Source organism: Astatotilapia calliptera, chromosome 1 (assembly GCF_900246225.1).
Source record: "Astatotilapia calliptera chromosome 1, fAstCal1.2, whole genome shotgun sequence".
NCBI lineage: Eukaryota > Metazoa > Chordata > Actinopteri > Cichliformes > Cichlidae > Astatotilapia > Astatotilapia calliptera.
The window spans coordinates 8,672,607-8,692,054 of NC_039302.1; the positions used below are offsets into that span (position 1 = coordinate 8,672,607).

Genomic DNA, 19,448 nt, shown 5'->3' on the forward strand with positions numbered 1-19,448 from the left:
TCATATCAGAATCAGTTGTAGAATAATACATATATAAGCCTAAATATCAGTGCAAATAAATACTTATTAAATGCACTAACTGTATACGTTAGTCATTGTAACTGACAAGAAAGTTACTGAGCTTATCTGTTGAATTCAGTATATTGTGCCGTACACGTAATGCCATGGAAGGCGTGCTGCCGTCCATGGCATGCTGATGACCCTGCACTTGGCATGACCATAGACGCCTTTAACCAAAGGTATGGTACAGGCCTGGCCCACAGCCTTAACTGTATTTGTTTTCATTCTGTAGTGCTGACCAATCCCGGTTCAAACTGGGAGGAGACCAACCCGCCCTTCCCAATAGACACACCTCTATGTTCAAGGAACAGCGCTTCACACACACACTGTTGTTAGCGACGTAGCCACTACGGCCAGTTTGATTTTCCACATTTCCAATTACGGCTACTTCTTAAAACTTCGCTTTTTTTCCACTGTCGGGTGAATGCACGAGTAGCGGCGTGTTGGTCGAGATCCCTTCCACTGGTGGGTCAAGTTGTTGCTGGTGGCGGTTCCCCGAGGTAAGTTAAAGTGGTGTTAGCTGGCTAGCCGGAGAGTCTGTAGTGATGAGGGGGGTTGGTTGTTGTGCTAACATAGCAATCAGTTAGCTACTAAATAACCTTGTCTAGTCTCCAAATAGTGAGCCAACGCGGATTACTTTCTGTTGCTGGTGTAGTTTAGTGTTATAGCAGAATAGTGTGGGAGTTTATTTGCGGTTGCGTTAGCTTGCAGTGTCGACAAGTCAGTGGAACCAAGTCGCTGGTTAGGTTAGCAATCTAAGAGCGGCGACCATGAACTAGCTTACAGGCTAACCTGACAACATGTATTTTTGATCACAGTTTGTTCTTGCTACAACTGATTTTTATTGCTGGATCGGGGTGATGTCAAAGTAACGTAACTGACAGATAAGTAGTTTTGGCTGGGAGGAAAAAAAATCATTTTTGCAACTTCTAGCTTAACTTGCCGTTTATGCGACATTTGCATTAGCTGTGCGAAGTGTTAGCTTGTTGGCTAGCTGGTGTTCTTCTTGAGCTAACCACCTAGCATAGCCAAATTAATTACTGACCATGAAACTTAATTCAACTGCCCCAATTGTACCGGTACCCCGTACGCTACAAACTAAGCCACCGACTGTGTTGCCGCGTTATCTGATGCGATTAGGCATGGCTGTTTTCTTTTCGACGTCTTCTACCCAACGGCAAGGGTAACGTCAGGTAGCCAGTATGTTTTGCTCGTCTAATGTTTTACTTAGACTCCCGTTTACTGAGGGCTGTTAACGAAGACCCGGCTGTGACAAACTGATATGTTCCGGTTTTTTCTCTAACATTTAACTGTCAGTCTGCACGAAGCAGAGGGTAACTTGCTTTCCACATAACTTTGAAGCTAGAACTGAAGTCAACGTCAGCCATCTGACTAGCGAAAGCGGTCAGCTCACCGAAAACCGATAGCCTTACAAGCTCGGTGTTTGGGAGAGAGGGGGAGGGGATACGGCAGGGCTACAGCCAGCAAGAGAGAGACAGCGCCTACATGCCTGCAAAACGTTGACTGTCGGCGAAATTTCAAGTTTCTTTTAGTCCTACTTAATCAGTTTCGACACAATTTACTATCTGCCGTATTTGCGTAGCGCTTCGGCATAGAAATTCTGAAGCTGGATACGCTACAGACACGATCTCGGCGAATGAAGACCGTACGCTCAGTCACCGTGTTTTCCGAAATTGGTTGTGCGCGGCAGTGAGGCACAATGTCTCCTCTCCTCTTAGCAAATGCGGTGACGTTTGCTTAGGAACCGTCGATAAATTTCTTTACTGTATACTCATGGTGGGCACTGTGCTTGCAGCTACAAGTTTAACTTGTTACGTTTTCTCAAACGTGTTTTTTCCACACCCCCGTGTATTTTTTAAGTTGTAAAATATACAAATAAAACGTAAAAATATTAACTTAAAGTCTAGTCATCGGCGGTGTTCGCATATGCTTAAAGTCTTACATGCGACGAATGCTTACAGGAGAATGAATGGCATAACCAATAGGTTTGTACCTGTGTTATAAAAAAAAATATTACAGGAGAAAAAAAATGCACATAATACATGTGCATTGAACGTTATCATTATCATTTGTCTCACTGAGTCGACTCAATGACAGCTCTGGCAGCGTCACTCTGTCTTAATGTCTTTTGAAAGACGGCCCCTAGCCAGCCGCCACAGTCAGTCTGCTGAACATGATGGCATGTCTATTTACGGACAACCTTAAATAATCACTTTTGCTCATAGCTTTGTTTTTTTTCTACTACTACTTTTATGGTGGAGTGCGTTGGTATCTGCATTTGTTTTTATTATAATAACTCAGTAATAAATAAATACAGAATTATTTAAGTTAATTAAAATATGTCACTGTAATGGTTGATGAATTAATCTATCAGTTAAATCAGGACTATTCAGCCAAAAAATGTACACAGACTATATCTGTCAAAGAAGGTGTGTTTTCACACCACTGTTAGTTCTCTCAGAAGACCACCAAATATCATTGGGTTTAACCTAAGTCCTGTAAAGCCTCTGTGTACACTGAGGAAGCACAATGAAGCAAAACAGATTGGTGTCACATTCGGAGCTTAATTATGTCAAAGGAGTGTTGTTTGGAAGCCACTGCTTAAAGCCCAGCTCTTAAGCCACTTTGCAACAATTGTCCTAATATTTGTTGCCATTACCTATCTGTGTGACACTTGTGAGAAAAGTTTTGCTTGAGTTGTGAAACTCAAATTTAATTTGACCATTGTGAATGAATGAGTACTTACTGTTGTTGTCACTGTTAAAACAATGCAGGCCAGTTTATTATCTATTTAATCACATGCAGTGGTATGTTAGACCGCTTTGGAGATCACTGTCTAAATCAATCAGCTAGCCAGAGAGAAAAATGCTAATCAGCATGTTGCAGTTTCCATTTGTAAGTTGCATTTTATATATATATATATATACACATACACACACACACACACACACACACACACACACACACACAAATAAAATGTGGGTGTGTTTAAAAAAAAAAAAAAATTGGCAAATGCTAACAGCTTGTAAATTGTCCATTGTTGTTTACCCCCCTCTAGCCCTTTTGACTATGTGTATATAATGAAGAGGCGTGTGGAGGACCAGGAACCAATACTTGCGCCTCAGCAGCAGTTATTACGCCGACCTCAAATACAAGGAATTACAGAAAACTTCCAGCACCGGGCCCTTGCCCCGGCCCCTACTGTAATAGAGGCACCTGCAGACAAGATGCAGCCATCGACCAGCATCCAGTACTCTCTTCCCCAGGGCTACCAGGTATGATAAATCTGCACAGATACCTGAAGAAGTGTTTATATTATATATATATTAGGGCTGCTCGATTATGGCAAAAATTATAATCACGATTATTTTCACTGAAATTGAGATCTCGATTATTTGACGATATTTATTTAACAATAACAATGTATTGAATAATGACTTTAAAGATGGTCAAAAAATAATATAAAATAGTGTGCAAATACTGATAACAGTGCAAATGTTTGCAATATAAAAAATAAATGAAAAATGTAAACATCTATGTTTAGTGAACTTTGCAGTGTTGCTCTGTGGTGCAGCTACGACACTGTAGCAAAGTTTACACACTATGTCTACTTGATCCACGTCTGACTCCGCCAACCCATAATGTTTCCACACCACTGAAGTTTTTTTTTACCTCTCTTTTCAACCAACAGCAGTCACTCTCCTCTCCAAATAACTTCTGCTTAGCTTTCGGAGCTTCCCTCGGGTCCTCTTAATTGTTGTGACACGTGTTCGAAATGCAGAGAGGTGCGCTCGATTTGCCACACGGAGCAGCGCGAGAGTAAAGCACGAGGGAGGTGCTAATAATCGACTCAGTCATTTATAATGATCGTTGAAAGCCCAGATCGTAATCGTGATTAAAATTCGATTAATTGAGCAGCCCTATTATATATATTATATTATTTAACAATGTGTTTAAGAAGTAGGTGTCATTTTGATTTGATTTTCTTTACCTTTATTTTGCAAGAATGTAATCTGTAATATTTACAATACTGCTAGTGACATGGTTAATCTTGTCTAAATGTCTATATTATATAAAATATCTATTTGTTCCTCAAAGGTTTCTGCAATGCCTCAGAGCACAAGTGGACATGGGCATGGACACAACAATACAGCACCACACGTTGGTCCTCACTCACACGCTCTAGCAGTGCCGTCACAGGGCCCTGCAGTGGTCCAAGGTCATGTTCATCCACCTGCACCCATGCCTTCAGCCACAGGACAGCAGCAATTTCAGCGGCTGAAGGTATCTGTACATCACCACATATATGAAAACATGAGGACCAGAATAAACCAAAACAGCTGTTCATCCCAAGTGCACAAAGGCAAAAAGCGAATGCCTTTAAAATTACATTGTGTCTGCATGCTGAAAGGACAGAGTGAGGAGTATGTTTTGTAGAGCAGCAACAAGCATCATCTTTCTACACAGGAGGCATTCAGATACATACACATTGTTCACCCTTCGTTAGAGGTGAACAAAGTCCAATAGACAACGGCTAAAAAGGGAAATAGTCTTGAAGCTGGCGTGCTTGTTATATATATCTTTTCATCAACATCCTAAACCTTTTCTACTTATCAACTTATATGGTTGGGCGATTAGTCGGATTTTAATGCCAAATTAATTACCGCTGTGGCTTCCAGCAGTTTAAAAGAAATCAGATGAAACAATTACTTTTAACATTCATTTTTGCTACATGGACATCTTTTCTCTCTCTCCCTCTCCCTTATAATCAAGTGCACCACTTCCCTTTTCACCAGTGAGCATTTTTCCCCCTTCTCTAAAAGCTCAAAGTCCCTGGTTAATACAGCAAGATGAGAGATTATAGACATGGAGCTAAAAATTCACAATATTTTTGAAGGTTGACGCTGTTAAAGGATTATTAAAAATTGCCTGCAGCGACCTTTGTCTCTACGCCTTTGAAGTCATATACCTAGACCACATTGGGTGATGCACAGCAGGTAACACATCTGCACAGTTGAGTCAATATTGAGTCTTCTGTTCGGGTCTTCTGGGACACATAAGTCTTTTGCCACCTTGTTATCATATATCCCAGTGTATTTTTCGGTCCAGTGAAAATCAGCTGTTGCAGAAAACAAAGCCTAGTCAGGGCACTTCTTTTCAATTGATTTTTGTTTTTCAATGGAATTATATTTAAAGTTAATGTTTAGTTAATTTAGTCAATCATTAAGTTTTTGGTATAGTTGAGCAGCTTTATATGATTTTGCCATTTTAGAATAGAGTAGCCCTTATATTTTCATTGTACCTGTACAATAGGGCTGCCACAAATGATTATTTTGATAGTCAACTAGTCACCGATTATTTTTGCAATTACTTTAATCTCAGCCAAACCGATTTACTCAGGAACAAATAAAATACTAAAAAAAAAGCCAAACAATAACATTTTAAGTTATCTAAGTGACTTATATATCATGTTTAACCTGAGTAGCAAAAGACGGCGGTAGGTTTGAAAACAATTTTTCGGGAGTCCGGTGTTCTCACCGGTTCTAGTGAGCCTTGTCTCCGGCTAGCTATCGAGCTGGTGGGTAACAGATGTCTCCGAAAACGTCGGAGTGCTTTTGAAAATATGTGGCGTCCTGATAAACTGAGCAGATATTTGAGGTTTACAAAGCTACATTCTCGCCTGAAAATATGTTAAACGTTTATTTTGTGACCCAGAAAGAATAATAAGAGTAATATTAAAACTAACTAGCTGCCGCCATTTTTGGAAACTGAGCTGGGCCACGCTATGAATTCTGGGACACAGCTTCTTCTTCTTCGGGGTTTAACGGCAGCTGGCATCCTTGTACATGCAGTGCTGCCATCTTCTGTTTAAATCCGTTATTACACTCTTAAATCCTACTACTTATTCCTGCGTCTTTTGGGATCTTACAAAGCTTCAAACGACGCGTCGACTATTAAATCAGTTGTCGACGATTTTGATAGTCGACTAATCGTGGCAGCCCTACTGTACAATAAATAATGGGTGCTCCAATGCCAACTGTGCAGGATAAAAAAATATACATAGCAACGATATCAGGAATGAATAGCAAACAGAAGAGTCAAACTAGAGGAATATGTACAAAACAATAGAAGGGCACACAATGGAGAGCATAGTGACTGGAGGTAGTGCAAAGAAAAGACTCGATCTGAATAGGGTCCATATGTGAGTGGCCTGAGTGTTGACGGTTACTCAGACCATGTCTCAGATTGGTGAGGCGGGGGCCTGTTAGTGGGTCTGGAGGTGTGGGACCTGATTGTCCTGAGGCACCGACCACTGGGCAGAGGGTCAAACGGGTGGTGGGCGGGGTCCAAGGGGTCACCTGTGATGGCCCTGGTTTTTCTGAGACAGGAGGCTCAGAAAGGTGGCATAGGGTGTTAATTACCCTCTCCACAGCCTTACTGTTCTCAGTAGTGGCCCATGCGTACAAAACACCCAGGCAGTAGGAGAGCACGCTCTCCACTGAGGAGCGGTAGAAGGCCAGCAGCCGTTTCTGGTCCAGATTATTCATCCTCAGGACAGCCGCTGTTGGGCCTTCTTTACCCAGGCGTTGGTGTTGTGGGTCCTGATGAGATCATTGGAGATGTGGGTGCCCAGAAACCTGAAGGTGGAGACAGATTCCACCCATTTTCCATTTATAATAACAGAGGAATGTCCGTGCCTCCTGAAGTCCATTATGAGCTCTTTTGTTTTAAAGATGTTCAGCTTCAGGTTGTTTTCTGAGCACCAGCGGGACAAGTTCTCTGCCTTTGCCCTGTCTTGCCATTTTGGTGGTGATCATCTGACAATCTTCTCCATTCTCTTTTTGTAGGTTGAAGATGCCTTGTCTTATTTGGATCAAGTAAAACTGCAGTTTGGGAATCAACCTCAAGTTTATAATGACTTCCTTGATATCATGAAAGAGTTCAAGTCGCAGAGGTGAGTTTTTGTTTTATTGCCAGTTTTTCTTAACATCTGATAAGAAAAACTGGTATTTTACCATGACACCTAAGTGATCTCTATGAACCCAAATAACAGTGTTTCAGAAACTAAAGTACCAAAACTTGTTCTGTTACTACAGCATTGACACTCCTGGAGTCATCAACCGTGTGTCTCAGCTTTTCAAGGGCCACCCAGACCTCATCATGGGTTTCAATACTTTCTTGCCACCTGGATACAAGATTGAAGTTCAAACCAACGATCTAGTCAATGTGACCACGCCAAATCAGATCCACTACATCACACCACACGGTGTTTCTGTTCAGAACATCCCTGCAAGTGGAGCACCCAGCCAGCCTGCCCCCAGCCACCACCAGCACCAGAGTCTGCCACAGGCTGGCTCACTCACTACTACCACCCAACCACTTATCCCTGCCCAGCCTGCTCCAAATAAAACCAGCAAGGTAGATAACGATGTTCTTTATTTGTTTACATCTAGTATGACAGATGCATTAAATGACCTTTTTCACTTGTTGTTCTTCTAAACAGCCAATTCAGTCTCCAGCCCATACACCCACCAGCCAACCCAATCCATCTATCCCATCTTACGCCTCGCCCCGCTCTCCTTCAGTTCAGTCCCACACTCCTGTCAGCAGCACACCATCCAGTGGGCCACCTATCCAAAACAACCAACCCGTGGAGTTCAACCATGCTATAAATTATGTCAACAAGATCAAAAATCGCTTCCAAGGTCAGCCAGACATCTACAAAGCTTTCCTGGAAATCCTGCACACATACCAGGCAAGGAAATATACACAGCATTAAACTGTTATTAAGATATTATAAGATATATGCAGCTGCAAAAATAAACATGAAAGTAAATTTTAATTATATCATATCTTGTATATTTATAAAAATATATATTTTTAGAAGGAACAGCGAAATGCTAAAGAAGCTGGAGGAAACTACACCCCAGCACTGACTGAACAGGAGGTTTACACTCAAGTTGCAAGACTTTTCAAGAACCAAGAGGACCTGCTCTCAGAGTTCGGGCAGTTCCTGCCTGATGCCAACAGCTCAGTGGTGAGTCTCCAGACATCACGGTCAATTATTTTATTAAACGTCCCTGCAAATATACGTGGTATGACTAGGAGTTACTGGATCCTTGTAACTGTCTGTCTTTTGATCTTTTCCTTAAAACCACTTGTTTGCATTGGATATGAAATTGATTTACAGATGGGTGCCAAGTTAAAAGAGAAACCAGCATAAAGTATTGTAGTATTGTGTTGGGCCACCACGTGTTGGCAGATCAGCTTTGGTGCACCTTGGTGTGGATTCTCCAGGTCTTTAAAGATCTGGACGGTGCATCCGTGCTTCCAAAAATATTCCCGAATACTGTTTCGAGCGTAGGGAATTCACTAAGCTCAGGTCTAGGTTGTTGCAAGGTTTTGTTCTGTCCTTCATAAGATTTCTCACAGTGCAGATAGTGTTTTATTCTGAAAACTCATTAGCTGTTATATGCTATTCTTGCGTTTGGCTTCCTGCTTTCAGGAGGCACATTTCTGACAGAAAGCTGCTGAGGGACTTATGAGCTCTTAGTAACTACAATCAGCTTCAACTCCACAGAACTGCTTTTTAGTATGTTTACAGTTTTCTTTTGTTTTTACAGTGTTTGTGCAAAACAAGCAGAAGAGAGTTGGTTTGAGGAGCTGGTGCTAAAGGGCTTGAGTCACACAATAGGTGCACAGAGGCCCAGTGTATGATGCATTATTTTTAGCTCAGAATCACACATCACTACTCCGGTAGAACTGAAGCATAAAAATAGAGCTTGGAAGGAAAAGCACTGGTTCACTTAATCGAATCAATGGTATTTACACAGGGCTTGCAAAATCGCTAGCCCGATGTCCCGGAGCTAGCGATATCTCCAGTCGGGCGACCAAAATCTATCTCAGCCCCGCCCCGCTATATGATAACCCAACGGGCGGGGCTGAGATAGATTTTGGTCGCCCGACTGGAGATATCGCTAGCTCCGGGACATCGGGCTAGCGATTTTGCGAGCCCTGTTACATAATTCTCTTTGCATACTGTTAATTTTGTTGTCTTGCTTTGTTGAGATCATGTGTATTGCCCTTTTTTTTAGCTACTGAGCAAAGCAACACCAGACAGGGCAGAGTCCGTCCGTAATGATCATGGTGGCACAGTAAAGAGACACTTCCTGAACAACAAACAGAGACTGAGCCAGAACGGCCTTCCAATCAGGAGACCCTCAGGCGTGGGTACCACACCACCTGTCAAGGTATGTAACCATCTACTCTCTGACTCTGCATATATTCAGCTGTTTGTACTTTAAACCAGAAAGGTAATATTTCATGTATTTTGTATGCATTACATGTAGGGGGAAACAGGCCTTTTTTGTTTCAATCAGTGAAAGCCTACAATTAAGAAGTATGGACAATACATTGACTCCAGATATCAGCCCCCAGACAGTTTTGACAAAAGCAAAACATCTGTAATTTCATAAAAAGAGGATTTACTACAGAACATGTTTATTAGATTGTGTTAGTAGTACAACCCAAGTTCATCAGACAAACTGGCAATTAGGGTTAGTAAAATCTACCCAAGACTCAGAGATATGAGGGCCTCCAACAGTCAACATCTCTTTACACCATTGCAGAAGAAACCTAAAATAACAGGGAAGGACCATGGCATGAGTGACGTGAGCAAACACAGCACCAGCACTGAAACGATGTTCTTCGAGAAGGTCAGTATTGTCATTTTGAGTGTTTGTATAAAGACTTGCACTGATCTGTGATGAAAATAAGGCTACGTCCACACGTACACGGGTATTTTTGAAAACTGAGATTTTTCGTTTTAAAAAATAATCCCGTCCACACGTAAAGGCAGAAATGAAGGAAAACGCTGCTAGGAACATGCCAAAGCAACAGGTGGCGATATATTCCTAACCATGTAGAAATGTTGACCAATCAGAAGTCTAGAAGCCTCGGTGGGAAATGGTAAACAAAGATGGGGCATAGAAGCAGAACCCAGTCCTATGTGTGGAGGGACAGTAACGGTGTGTGTATATGTAAGCATTTAAACACTGCAGAGAGTACAAGTAACAGTATTGTAGAAATTCATTTCACCGAAACAATAACGTGGCGCAAAGTGTGACGTCACAAAAGGCGCACACCTTTGACGCTGCGTTTTCTCCGTTTTTCTCGTCCACATGTAAACGCAAAAACTGAGTTTTCGAAAATATCCACCCTGGCAGGCGTTTTTAGAAATCTCCGTTTTCAGTGACCGAAAACGCAGTTTACGTGTGGACGAAAGGTGCAAACGCATAGAAAAATCTGCGTTTTCAAAAATACCCGGGTACGTGTGGACGTAGCCTAAATCTCATTTTGCTTTATTTGTCATGGCTGCAAACACTTTAACAGGTAAAGAAGGCTCTTCGAAGCTCTGAGGCATATGACAACTTCCTACGCTGCTTGCACATCTTCAACCAGGAAGTCATTTCACGCACTGAGCTGGTCCAGTTAGTTATCCCATTTCTTGGGTGAGTTTAAACATACAGTTTTTAGGTACTGAATGGGGCATACCTGTAGTCCAATTTTGTAACTGACTGGTTCAGTACGTAATTCTTGAGTTTTTATCTTCTTCTTCTTCTTCTTCTTGCCAATAAGTCAGATTTGAGTTGAAATCAAACAGTTTTGATACATAACATTACATAATGAAACTTTAATCACCCAAATGTAAACCAGTAAACCACCTGCATTTGTTTGAAATATGTTGCTAACATTTAAACCCTAACCGCACCAATAACTCTGTATTTCACATATGTTGTGCCATGACTGACAGAAAATTCCCCGAGCTTTTTACATGGTTTAAAAACTTCTTGGGCTACCGAGAGTCCAGTCACGGAGAGTCGAGCCATGCAGAGAGTTTACCCAAGGAGCGTGCCACAGAGGGTATCGCCATGGAAATCGACTACTCTTCCTGCAAGAAGCTGGGGTCCAGCTATAGAGCGCTGCCAAAGAGTTTCCAGCAGCCCAAATGCACAGGAAGAACACCGCTGTGCAGAGAGGTGAGTCGTTAAAGGAATTCGGTTTAATAAAGGTATTTGTCTTACAGTGTACATTTTATCCTTTGTCCTCGGGCCACCAGGTACAACAACAAATGTATTTGGCCCACACAGGGTGCTCTGGAGCAGAAACTGATGTAAAGTTCAGATGGTACCTGTAGTTAAATATGGCTTGAGCAGACAGCAGATGCCAGCAATCTTGTTCTTAGTCGATCAGTGAGTTGGTGGAAGTGTTAGCGATCATTGAACTGTTTGGCTACATTTAATGTTACCTTATTATGTTTAAGTGTCTAGATAATAAGTTAGGATATGATCTGCTTACTGAAAAACATATTTTTAATTTTATAAACTACATGAACTGTTTTTGGCTGTAACTAGCCATTTAAATTTAGATAATGAGTGATTTCTTTGATCAACTGATGTTATTGAACCCAGTGTTTCACCACACAATCAAGACATTTTTAACTACATTAAGTTTCATGCATTTTTATTTTACTGCTACATAAATATGAAATGCATCTCATATTTAGAGTCACAATAATGTGTTTTCACTGCATGGTGTAACATCCTGTTGCAGGTTTTGAATGACACATGGGTGTCATTTCCTTCATGGTCTGAGGACTCCACATTTGTGAGCTCCAAGAAGACACAATATGAGGAACACATTTACAGATGTGAAGATGAGCGCTTTGAGGTAAAACATACTCAGTCCACCCACGCTCCAAATGAAAATAAGACCCTTGGATGTAGAAGAGGTTAAGAAGATGGAATAATGGAGGTTCTTTTACATAATATGTATCTTTTACATAAATGTCTGTGTGATGCGATTTGCTCAGGAGTCAAAAAACCACAGGAAAAGATCTCACACCACATGAACTGTCCAGGTGCCCATTTCAAAATCTGGTTCTGTTGAAATTATTCATTTGAATGTGATTGTTCCTTTTGTAGCTGGATATTGTGTTGGAGACCAACCTTGCCACAATCCGAGCCCTCGAGACAGTGCAGCGACGGCTCTCTCGTATGTCAGCAGAAGAGCAGCTACGCTTCAAGCTGGACAACACAATGGGTGGCTCCTCAGAGGTCATTCACCGCAAAGCCATCCAGCGGATATATGGGGACAAAGCTCAAGACATCATTGAAGGACTCAAGAAGAACCCTGCTGTGTCCGTCCCCATAGTTCTAAAAAGGTAACAGTTAGATTTTAGTGTGTCCTCCTCAGCTCACACCTTTACAGTTTTATAACATCTGTTTCTTCTGTTTTCAGATTAAAAATAAAGGATGAGGAGTGGAGAGAAGCCCAAAGGGGCTTCAACAAAATCTGGCGGGAGCAGAATGAAAAGTATTACCTGAAGTCACTTGACCATCAAGGCATTAACTTCAAGCAGAATGACACCAAAGTATTACGCTCAAAGACCATGCTCAATGAAATTGAGATGTTATATGATGAAGTAAGTAAATTGTTTTTAAACAATATTATTATTTGTTATTTGACATTTATAAATGCAGAATAAATCTAGACTGATTCTAAGTTTATGGCCGCAGTTATCCTTGAATCAAACAATAATGCTCCACTTTGTTATATATTATGATTCTCTAATTGTAAATAAAAATCAACAGGTAAATGGTTTTAATGTATTTTGCTAAACTGTAAATTTCGTAAAACATTACAGTCTAAAATGCTCCTGTATTTGTCCTGTAGCGCCAGGAGCGGGCATCAGAGGAGTCTGCTACACCGCCACCAAATGGCCCACACATGACTCTGACTTACGACGACAGCCAGATCCTCGAGGATGCTGCTTCCCTCATCATTCACCACGTCAAAAGACAGGTCGGCATCCAGAAAGAAGACAAGTGCAAGATCAAACAGATAGTCCACCACTTCATCCCCGACCTGCTGTTTGCACAGCGAGGTGAGCTCTCTGATGTGGAGGAGGAGGAAGAAGAGGACGAAGACACGGAGATGGATCAAGATGACAGCAAGAAACACAATGGCCTGCCAGGCAGAAGCCCAACCAAGTCCAAGCTCCTGTTCAGCAACACGGCAGCTCAGAAGCTCCGGGGAACTGACGATGCCTACAACTTGTTCTACGTGAACAACTACTGGTATGTCTTCCTTCGTCTTCACTACATCCTCTGTTCTCGTTTGCTACGAATTTACGGGCAAGCTGAGAAGCAGATCGAAGAGGATGCTCGTGAACGAGAGTGGGAAAGAGAAGTGTTGGGGTTCAAAAGGGAGAAAAACGAAAATCCAGCCATCCAGCTGAAGATGAAGGAGCCAAGTAAGTGAGAAACTGACTTTTTTAACTGTTACGTTTTGCTATGAACCCTCTCAGTCATGGTGCGTCATACTCCTCAATTCCTCCATGTATTACTCACTGTGTGTGTGTTTTCTGTCTGCAGTGGATGTTGATGTGGAGGACTACTACTCAGTATTTTTGGAAATGGTTCGCAATCTTTTGGATGGAAACATGGAGCCGGCTCAGTATGAGGACTCCCTGAGGGAGATGTTTACGGTCCATGCCTACGTTGCCTTCACCATGGATAAACTCATCCAAAGCATTGTCCGGCAGGTCAGCACATTTTAAGATTTTCTCATTTTATTTCATCTATTTGTTTACCAATTTGTTTATTTGCTCGTCTTCAAGGTAAAAAATACATTTTTAACCTTAGAGTGGCATCGCGAGCTGTAGGCTCGTTCTTAAATTTGGAGAAGAAAAAGGGGGAAAATAAAATAGACATGCTCCTCACGTCAAAACTCAGTAATGCCTCTAGTCGATGATCAAATGTACGCATCTATAGTCACTGAAGGTGCTGCTGTTTTGATTCTACATGCTGATGTGGACACACCCGTTGCATACTAACCTACTCTTACAGCTCCAGCACCTTGTCACTGATGATGTGTCTGTGCGTGTGACGGACCTGTATCTGAGCGAGAGTTCCAATAAAGCCACTGGGGGCACACTGCCCACACAGGCATCGAGGGCCACCGCAGAGGGGGGATACCAGCGCAAAGCAGAACAGCTTATGCCGGATGAGAACTGCTTCAAGGTACAACACAGCACGGAAATGAATAATTATATTTTAAAACAGGCTGACTTTATTTTGTTTTTCTCCCTCAGTATTTTTTTCTAATTCTGTGTGTGTTGTCTGGTTTTATCCAGATGATATTTGTGAAGAACCAAGCCTCTGTCAGTCTGGCAGTAGAGCTCCTGGATACAGAAGAGGAAAACTCTGATGAGCCTGCAGAGGCAGAAGTAAGACTCACAAAATGCATTTCATGTGCACAGCAGTTTATTAAGTAGACATGTAGTATATGTGATGCTGGGGTGGCATTGCTTCGTGTATCTCTTAATATGTTTTGCCCTTCAAGAATTTTTAGTATAGCACTAGTTATCAGGTAATAGTTTGATATTACAATTTAATAAATAGTCAAGCACTAGTCATCTTGGTTTTAAACTTTTTAATCATATTCCTGTATTATAAATTCCTTGTACTTGGTGGTTTACATACACATGTACCTCTGCAAACTAGTGTTGGCTATTAATTTGTGCACCTATGATTTTAAACCCTCCGACACTCTGAGGAGTGTCACATGGTCCAGAATTAAAGGCTATAACCTCCAACCTGCTTTCATACAGAACCTAAATGTATGTCTTTGTTATTTACATGGTTGGTTGCTGTTCTGCTCTGTCCTCCACAGAAGTGGTCAGACTACGTAGGCAGGTACCTGAACTCAGATTCCTCATCCCCAGAGCTGCGTGAGCATCTGGCACAAAAGCCCGTGTTCCTCCCCAGGTGAGGCTCCAGCCATGTCTCCCTCTTGTCTGCACACTTTAAGCTTCTGTCCCGAGGCGAGGCTCTAGTCAGCTGAGCAGCCACTCAACTGTTGCCGAGCCAAACCAGCTGCCAAACACAAGTCATTTTTGTCAAGATAGAAACAGAGGCACCTCAGCACAAGCCTGACTTTGAAAGCTAATTGAGAAAAAAAAAAAAAGAGGAAACTGTGTGGATGTGAGCGTGCTGCCTGTTTTTTGTAAGAGGAAGTTTGAGGAGTTATTAGTTGTGCTCGCGGTGCCTGAATGTCCGCCTGCTAAGAATCTCACTGGCCGTAAATTTAACTTCTTCAGTTTGTTTTGTGACCTCTGCCTCACATGGAAGCACTTTACACGATCATCTTTTTTCTTTCTTTTTTTTAAAGTGAATTTATTTATTTATTGATTCCTTTTAATGGGAATTTTATTTATAGTAAGTAAAGTTTTTATAGATGGTTTTTGGCTTGATTGTGGGTTTTGAACTTTTCTCCCCTTAGAGTGCTAAAAGAAAAAGAATCATTAGTTCGATTATTCACATTGTATTGAACTGAAGTGATGAATGATTATGTGACGCACGAATAGAAGTCGATAAATGCAAAAGCTTAAGGCAAAACAAGGATTTGTTCCCTTTTTATTTTCCTACGATGTTTTGACAAAAACAGATTGAGAGAAACTTTTGTTAAAAGAAGAGAAGGGACGTCATGGTTTCCTTATCATGCCCTTTGTGATTGTATTCAGATCAAAGGTCCTGTATGTGACTTAATCACTGTTTGAAACTGTAAATGTTCAAATGTTCACTTGTTCACAACTGTTATACCCAGTGTTATGTTTGTAACAATTTTCAGGGGAAGCAGTGCACTCACGTTACAACTTTTTGTTGTCAGTGAGATTTTTTTTTTTTTTTTTCCTGGTTTGAAAGAGATTAGTGATCTTAGGTTTTCTGTTTGGTTTTTTTTGTTTGTTTTTTAACTCTGGTTAAGCACATTATCTGCAGCACTTGTACAGAGGAGTAGGGTTTGTAAATAAAATGATTGTCTAAATTGTATGCTCATATGTTGGTGTATTTCTTTCCTGACACCTCAGAGCTGTGCATGAAGGCGTGAAGGCTGAGTGTTGCACATGAACATCTTTTGAAGCATCTTTTTTTGGTGTTTTTTGTGTTTTTGGTTTTGTTTTCGTCTCGTTACTTTGAGATGGCTGTCCATTACCATATACGTATCAAACAACTTCTTAAAAAGGCAAAAAAAAAAAAAGCTCTTGAGTTTTCTCTTTTTTAACCCATTGCATAAATCTGACTATGATTTCCTCAGTGGGCTCACCCACATCATGTCTTCTTTTTTCTTTCATCAAATCTATGAGAGATCAGCAGCACAAGAGATTTAAATAATAATAATAATAGTAATAATTGGCCTTTCCTCACTCAAAAAAGAAAAAATCAATTTTCACTTCTGTTGGGTCTTCATCTCATTTTCATGACACTCTGGTCAAAGACATTGAAATACCCTCTGCTCATATTTTTTGGATTTGGTATCTGGTCAGGCAGCAGTTTCCTTTTTTAGTGTTTGTGATGTGACCGTTTTTACTTGAAATTGGCCTCACTGTCATGTCTTTTAAGTGGAGCCCTGAATGCAAAAAATGCTTCATGGTTTCAGTCTTCGCTCACCTTTACCCTCTGTGGTAAGTACACATTTAAACCTTTCATTCAGGTGGGGTGAATAATTGCATTTTTTTTAAAAAAGAAAAGAAAAGAAAATTGCCTGCACAAAATCGGGATGAATCCAATTGTTTGCCAAGCATAAGATTTGGAAAAATGTGGCTGTGCAATGGAAGTGCACTGTACAGAGAAATGACCGCTGCCTCTGCTGCTCTTATAGATCCACATTTCCCACGAATGATTTGACTCCCTAACTAATTATCGCTGGTTCTTGGTGAGTTGGATTGCATGGGTTTAAAAAAACTACAATTCTTTTAAAGGGACAGTCCTCTCAAATTTGGAAATACTGTTCTTAAATTTGTGTACGTGTATCGTCTCTGACCTTACATCTTAGGCTTTAAAATTGACCAGTAAGTACTGTCAAGCACAAAATCGTACCATAAAACTTTCTCAAGTGAAATTGGATATTTCCTTTTGTTTTAAAAACAAAAAAAGAAAAAAAAGTGATGTATTCTTCTGATGTGTGGTGTAATCAAGAAATTTTCTGTAGCGTCGGTCAGTATTATTCATGGCTCTCGATCTTTTTTGGCCTTTAGGAATTTGAGACGGATAAGGAAGTGCCAGAGAGGTTGGGAGCAGCTGCAACAGGAGAGAATGACCAAAGGCTCCTCGGACAAGTCGCAGGACGGCAGCAGCGAGCTGAAGATGGAGTGCATGTTCAAGCTGAACTCCTACAAGATGGTTTATGTCTGCAAGTCAGAAGATTACATGTACAGGCACACAGCGCTCACACGGGCTCATCAGGTAAGGACGAAAATTAAGAGGCATGTGTTTGCCATGTTGTTTTAGTCTTGTCCAATAAGCTTCAGTGTTAGAATTGTATGGTAAGTAATCATAAAACAACCACAAGTATTTAAATTTGCCTGTGTGGTCATGCAGCAGTTTTTTGTGATGGCTAGAAGTACAAAGATATTTTTCATTTATTTTATTTGTTTTAATTTAGATCAGTCTTATAAAGCGTATGTGGGGTACTATGATGTACTATGATGTACTCCACATTTTTCTCATACAGGATAACGTTCACTTGATTTGTATCCAATTGTCGATGGATGAGAATAATATGAAAATAATAATTTTTATAGTCTTTTGAGACATAGCTGTTTCCCCCAGACTTTACTTGGGCAAGACGCCCAAGTACATTTGGCAAATTTCTCTCTTTTTTGTCTTTCTTGTTTTTTTTCTTTCCCCCCTATATCGCTGACAGAACATCCGCAATCGGTTTTGGCTATAGGACAGCCCTTGCAGTTCATGTACACACAGTTTGTGACGTTCCTTTGTGCCGTGTTCCTGTTATCTCTTTCAGTCCCACCAGCTTGTGAACACACGCCTGCACAGACGCTTTCACGCCTGGCTGGATACTTGGGCCAAGGAGCACGTGACCAGTGACATGGCCGCTGAAAGCCGCAAGTGGTTCATGGGAGATGGACAAGGCCTGTTGGCCTGCACCACGACTTGCAGCCCTGAGGTGCTCCATTATCTCAACATTAACAAGTACCGGGTGAAGTACAAAACACCGTAATACTTGTGTCTCAGCAAACTGGCTGTTAACGTGTCCACACAACAAGCTGCCAAGGATGAATTCTCAGAGCTGCCGTTACTGGATTCAGTTGCCAAACTTTTTGTGAGGGTTTTTCAATCCATGATCCAAACCGGATCTAAGTTTTCCTTTTTTCTTTTTCTTTTTTTTTTTTTCTTTTTTTTGCACCTGTTGCAGGAATTTGTCTGTAAAGCGTATGCTGCAAACTCTGCAGCAGATGTAATATGGAACTTTTTTTTTTTCAAAATTTGCTGTCAGTATATTTGAGTGGGTGGCAGCAATTTATAATGTTAAAGGCAAATTTTTACATGAAATGACTATACAGAGGAAAAACACTCAGAGCATCTGTTTTCATGGTGCAATTCAGTGTAAAGGTTTTCCTAACTAAAACTCAGCAGCTTAACAGTGAAAAGTGTTTGATAAGGAGCAACTTATCATTTTACAGAAGATAAAAACAAAACGACCTCAGCTTCTGTCTTTAGGTAGCAAAAACAAGTTCAAGTTACCTCTGTTAAAGTGTGTGGACGTGGAACTTAATATGGGTTCCTGCTGTAAACTTGTATAGCCTGTGAATGTTCTCCCTTTTGGTGGTAAAGGTGCAATGGTGCACTCTATATATTAAAAAAAACATCTATAGTGATTGCTGGGTAGATGCTCGGCATTAGTTCCAGCATTGTGTATCGAGTACAATAACTTATGACTGCCCAAACACTTTGTGTAAATATGTTTATAAAAGTAGTTTTTTGGGTTTTTTGTTTGTTTGTTTGTTTTTTTTAAACAGATGTCACTGAGGTGTAGCGTACATCAGAGCGCACAGTAATCAGTCTTTAGCTGGAAATTGAATAAAATTTTTATTAAGAAATACAAAATTTTACCTATTTTTTTTTTTTTTTTTTTAAACCAAAGGCTCATGTTCTGCTGAACATGTGATCCCTGAAGTCTTTGTTTCTACATGATTGGATCAGTTCTGTGTATTTCTACCTTTTAGTCTTCAGACATCACTCGTGGTTTTAAGATGATTGAATGTAGCTGAGCAACAATTTGTCCTTTTTTTTTTTTTTTTTATATATATAATTTTTTTTAAGTTCAGTATGTATGTGTATGTATATGTATATAGTACTGAAGTCTCATCAGTACTGTCTGCTTTTTGTGTATTTAAGCAAAATGGTTAGAATCTGTAAGACAGGTTCAGTGATGTTTTGCCACCTATGAAGACTATCTTTTTTTCTTGTGTAAGGTATGTGCTAACGACAAACACTGACTGATGT

At 40.7% G+C, this 19,448-nt stretch overlaps 1 protein-coding gene across 3 annotated transcripts; it reads left to right on the forward strand.

The window, feature by feature from the left end:
* Positions 1–109: 109 nt before the first annotated feature.
* On the forward strand, positions 110–19,238 carry LOC113018770 (paired amphipathic helix protein Sin3a-like). Of its 3 annotated transcripts, none has more exons than XM_026162137.1 (21): positions 110–239; positions 3,140–3,356; positions 4,180–4,365; positions 6,930–7,036; positions 7,179–7,500; positions 7,586–7,837; positions 7,967–8,119; positions 9,177–9,332; positions 9,711–9,797; positions 10,474–10,592; positions 10,895–11,120; positions 11,695–11,811; positions 12,066–12,304; positions 12,382–12,565; positions 12,817–13,396; positions 13,518–13,687; positions 13,992–14,165; positions 14,279–14,371; positions 14,818–14,912; positions 17,180–17,387; positions 17,947–19,238. In XM_026162137.1, exons 1-21 carry the CDS (start codon positions 160–162, stop codon positions 18,160–18,162), a joined length of 3,981 nt encoding a protein of 1,326 aa, XP_026017922.1. In that variant the 5' UTR covers positions 110–159; the 3' UTR covers positions 18,163–19,238. The 3 variants fall into 3 exon arrangements, with proteins under 3 accessions (XP_026017922.1, XP_026017939.1, XP_026017932.1); XM_026162154.1 differs by lacking the exon at positions 110–239 and adding an exon at positions 398–560; XM_026162147.1 differs by lacking the exon at positions 110–239 and adding an exon at positions 2,387–2,976.
* The last annotated feature ends 210 nt before the right edge of the window (positions 19,239–19,448 follow it).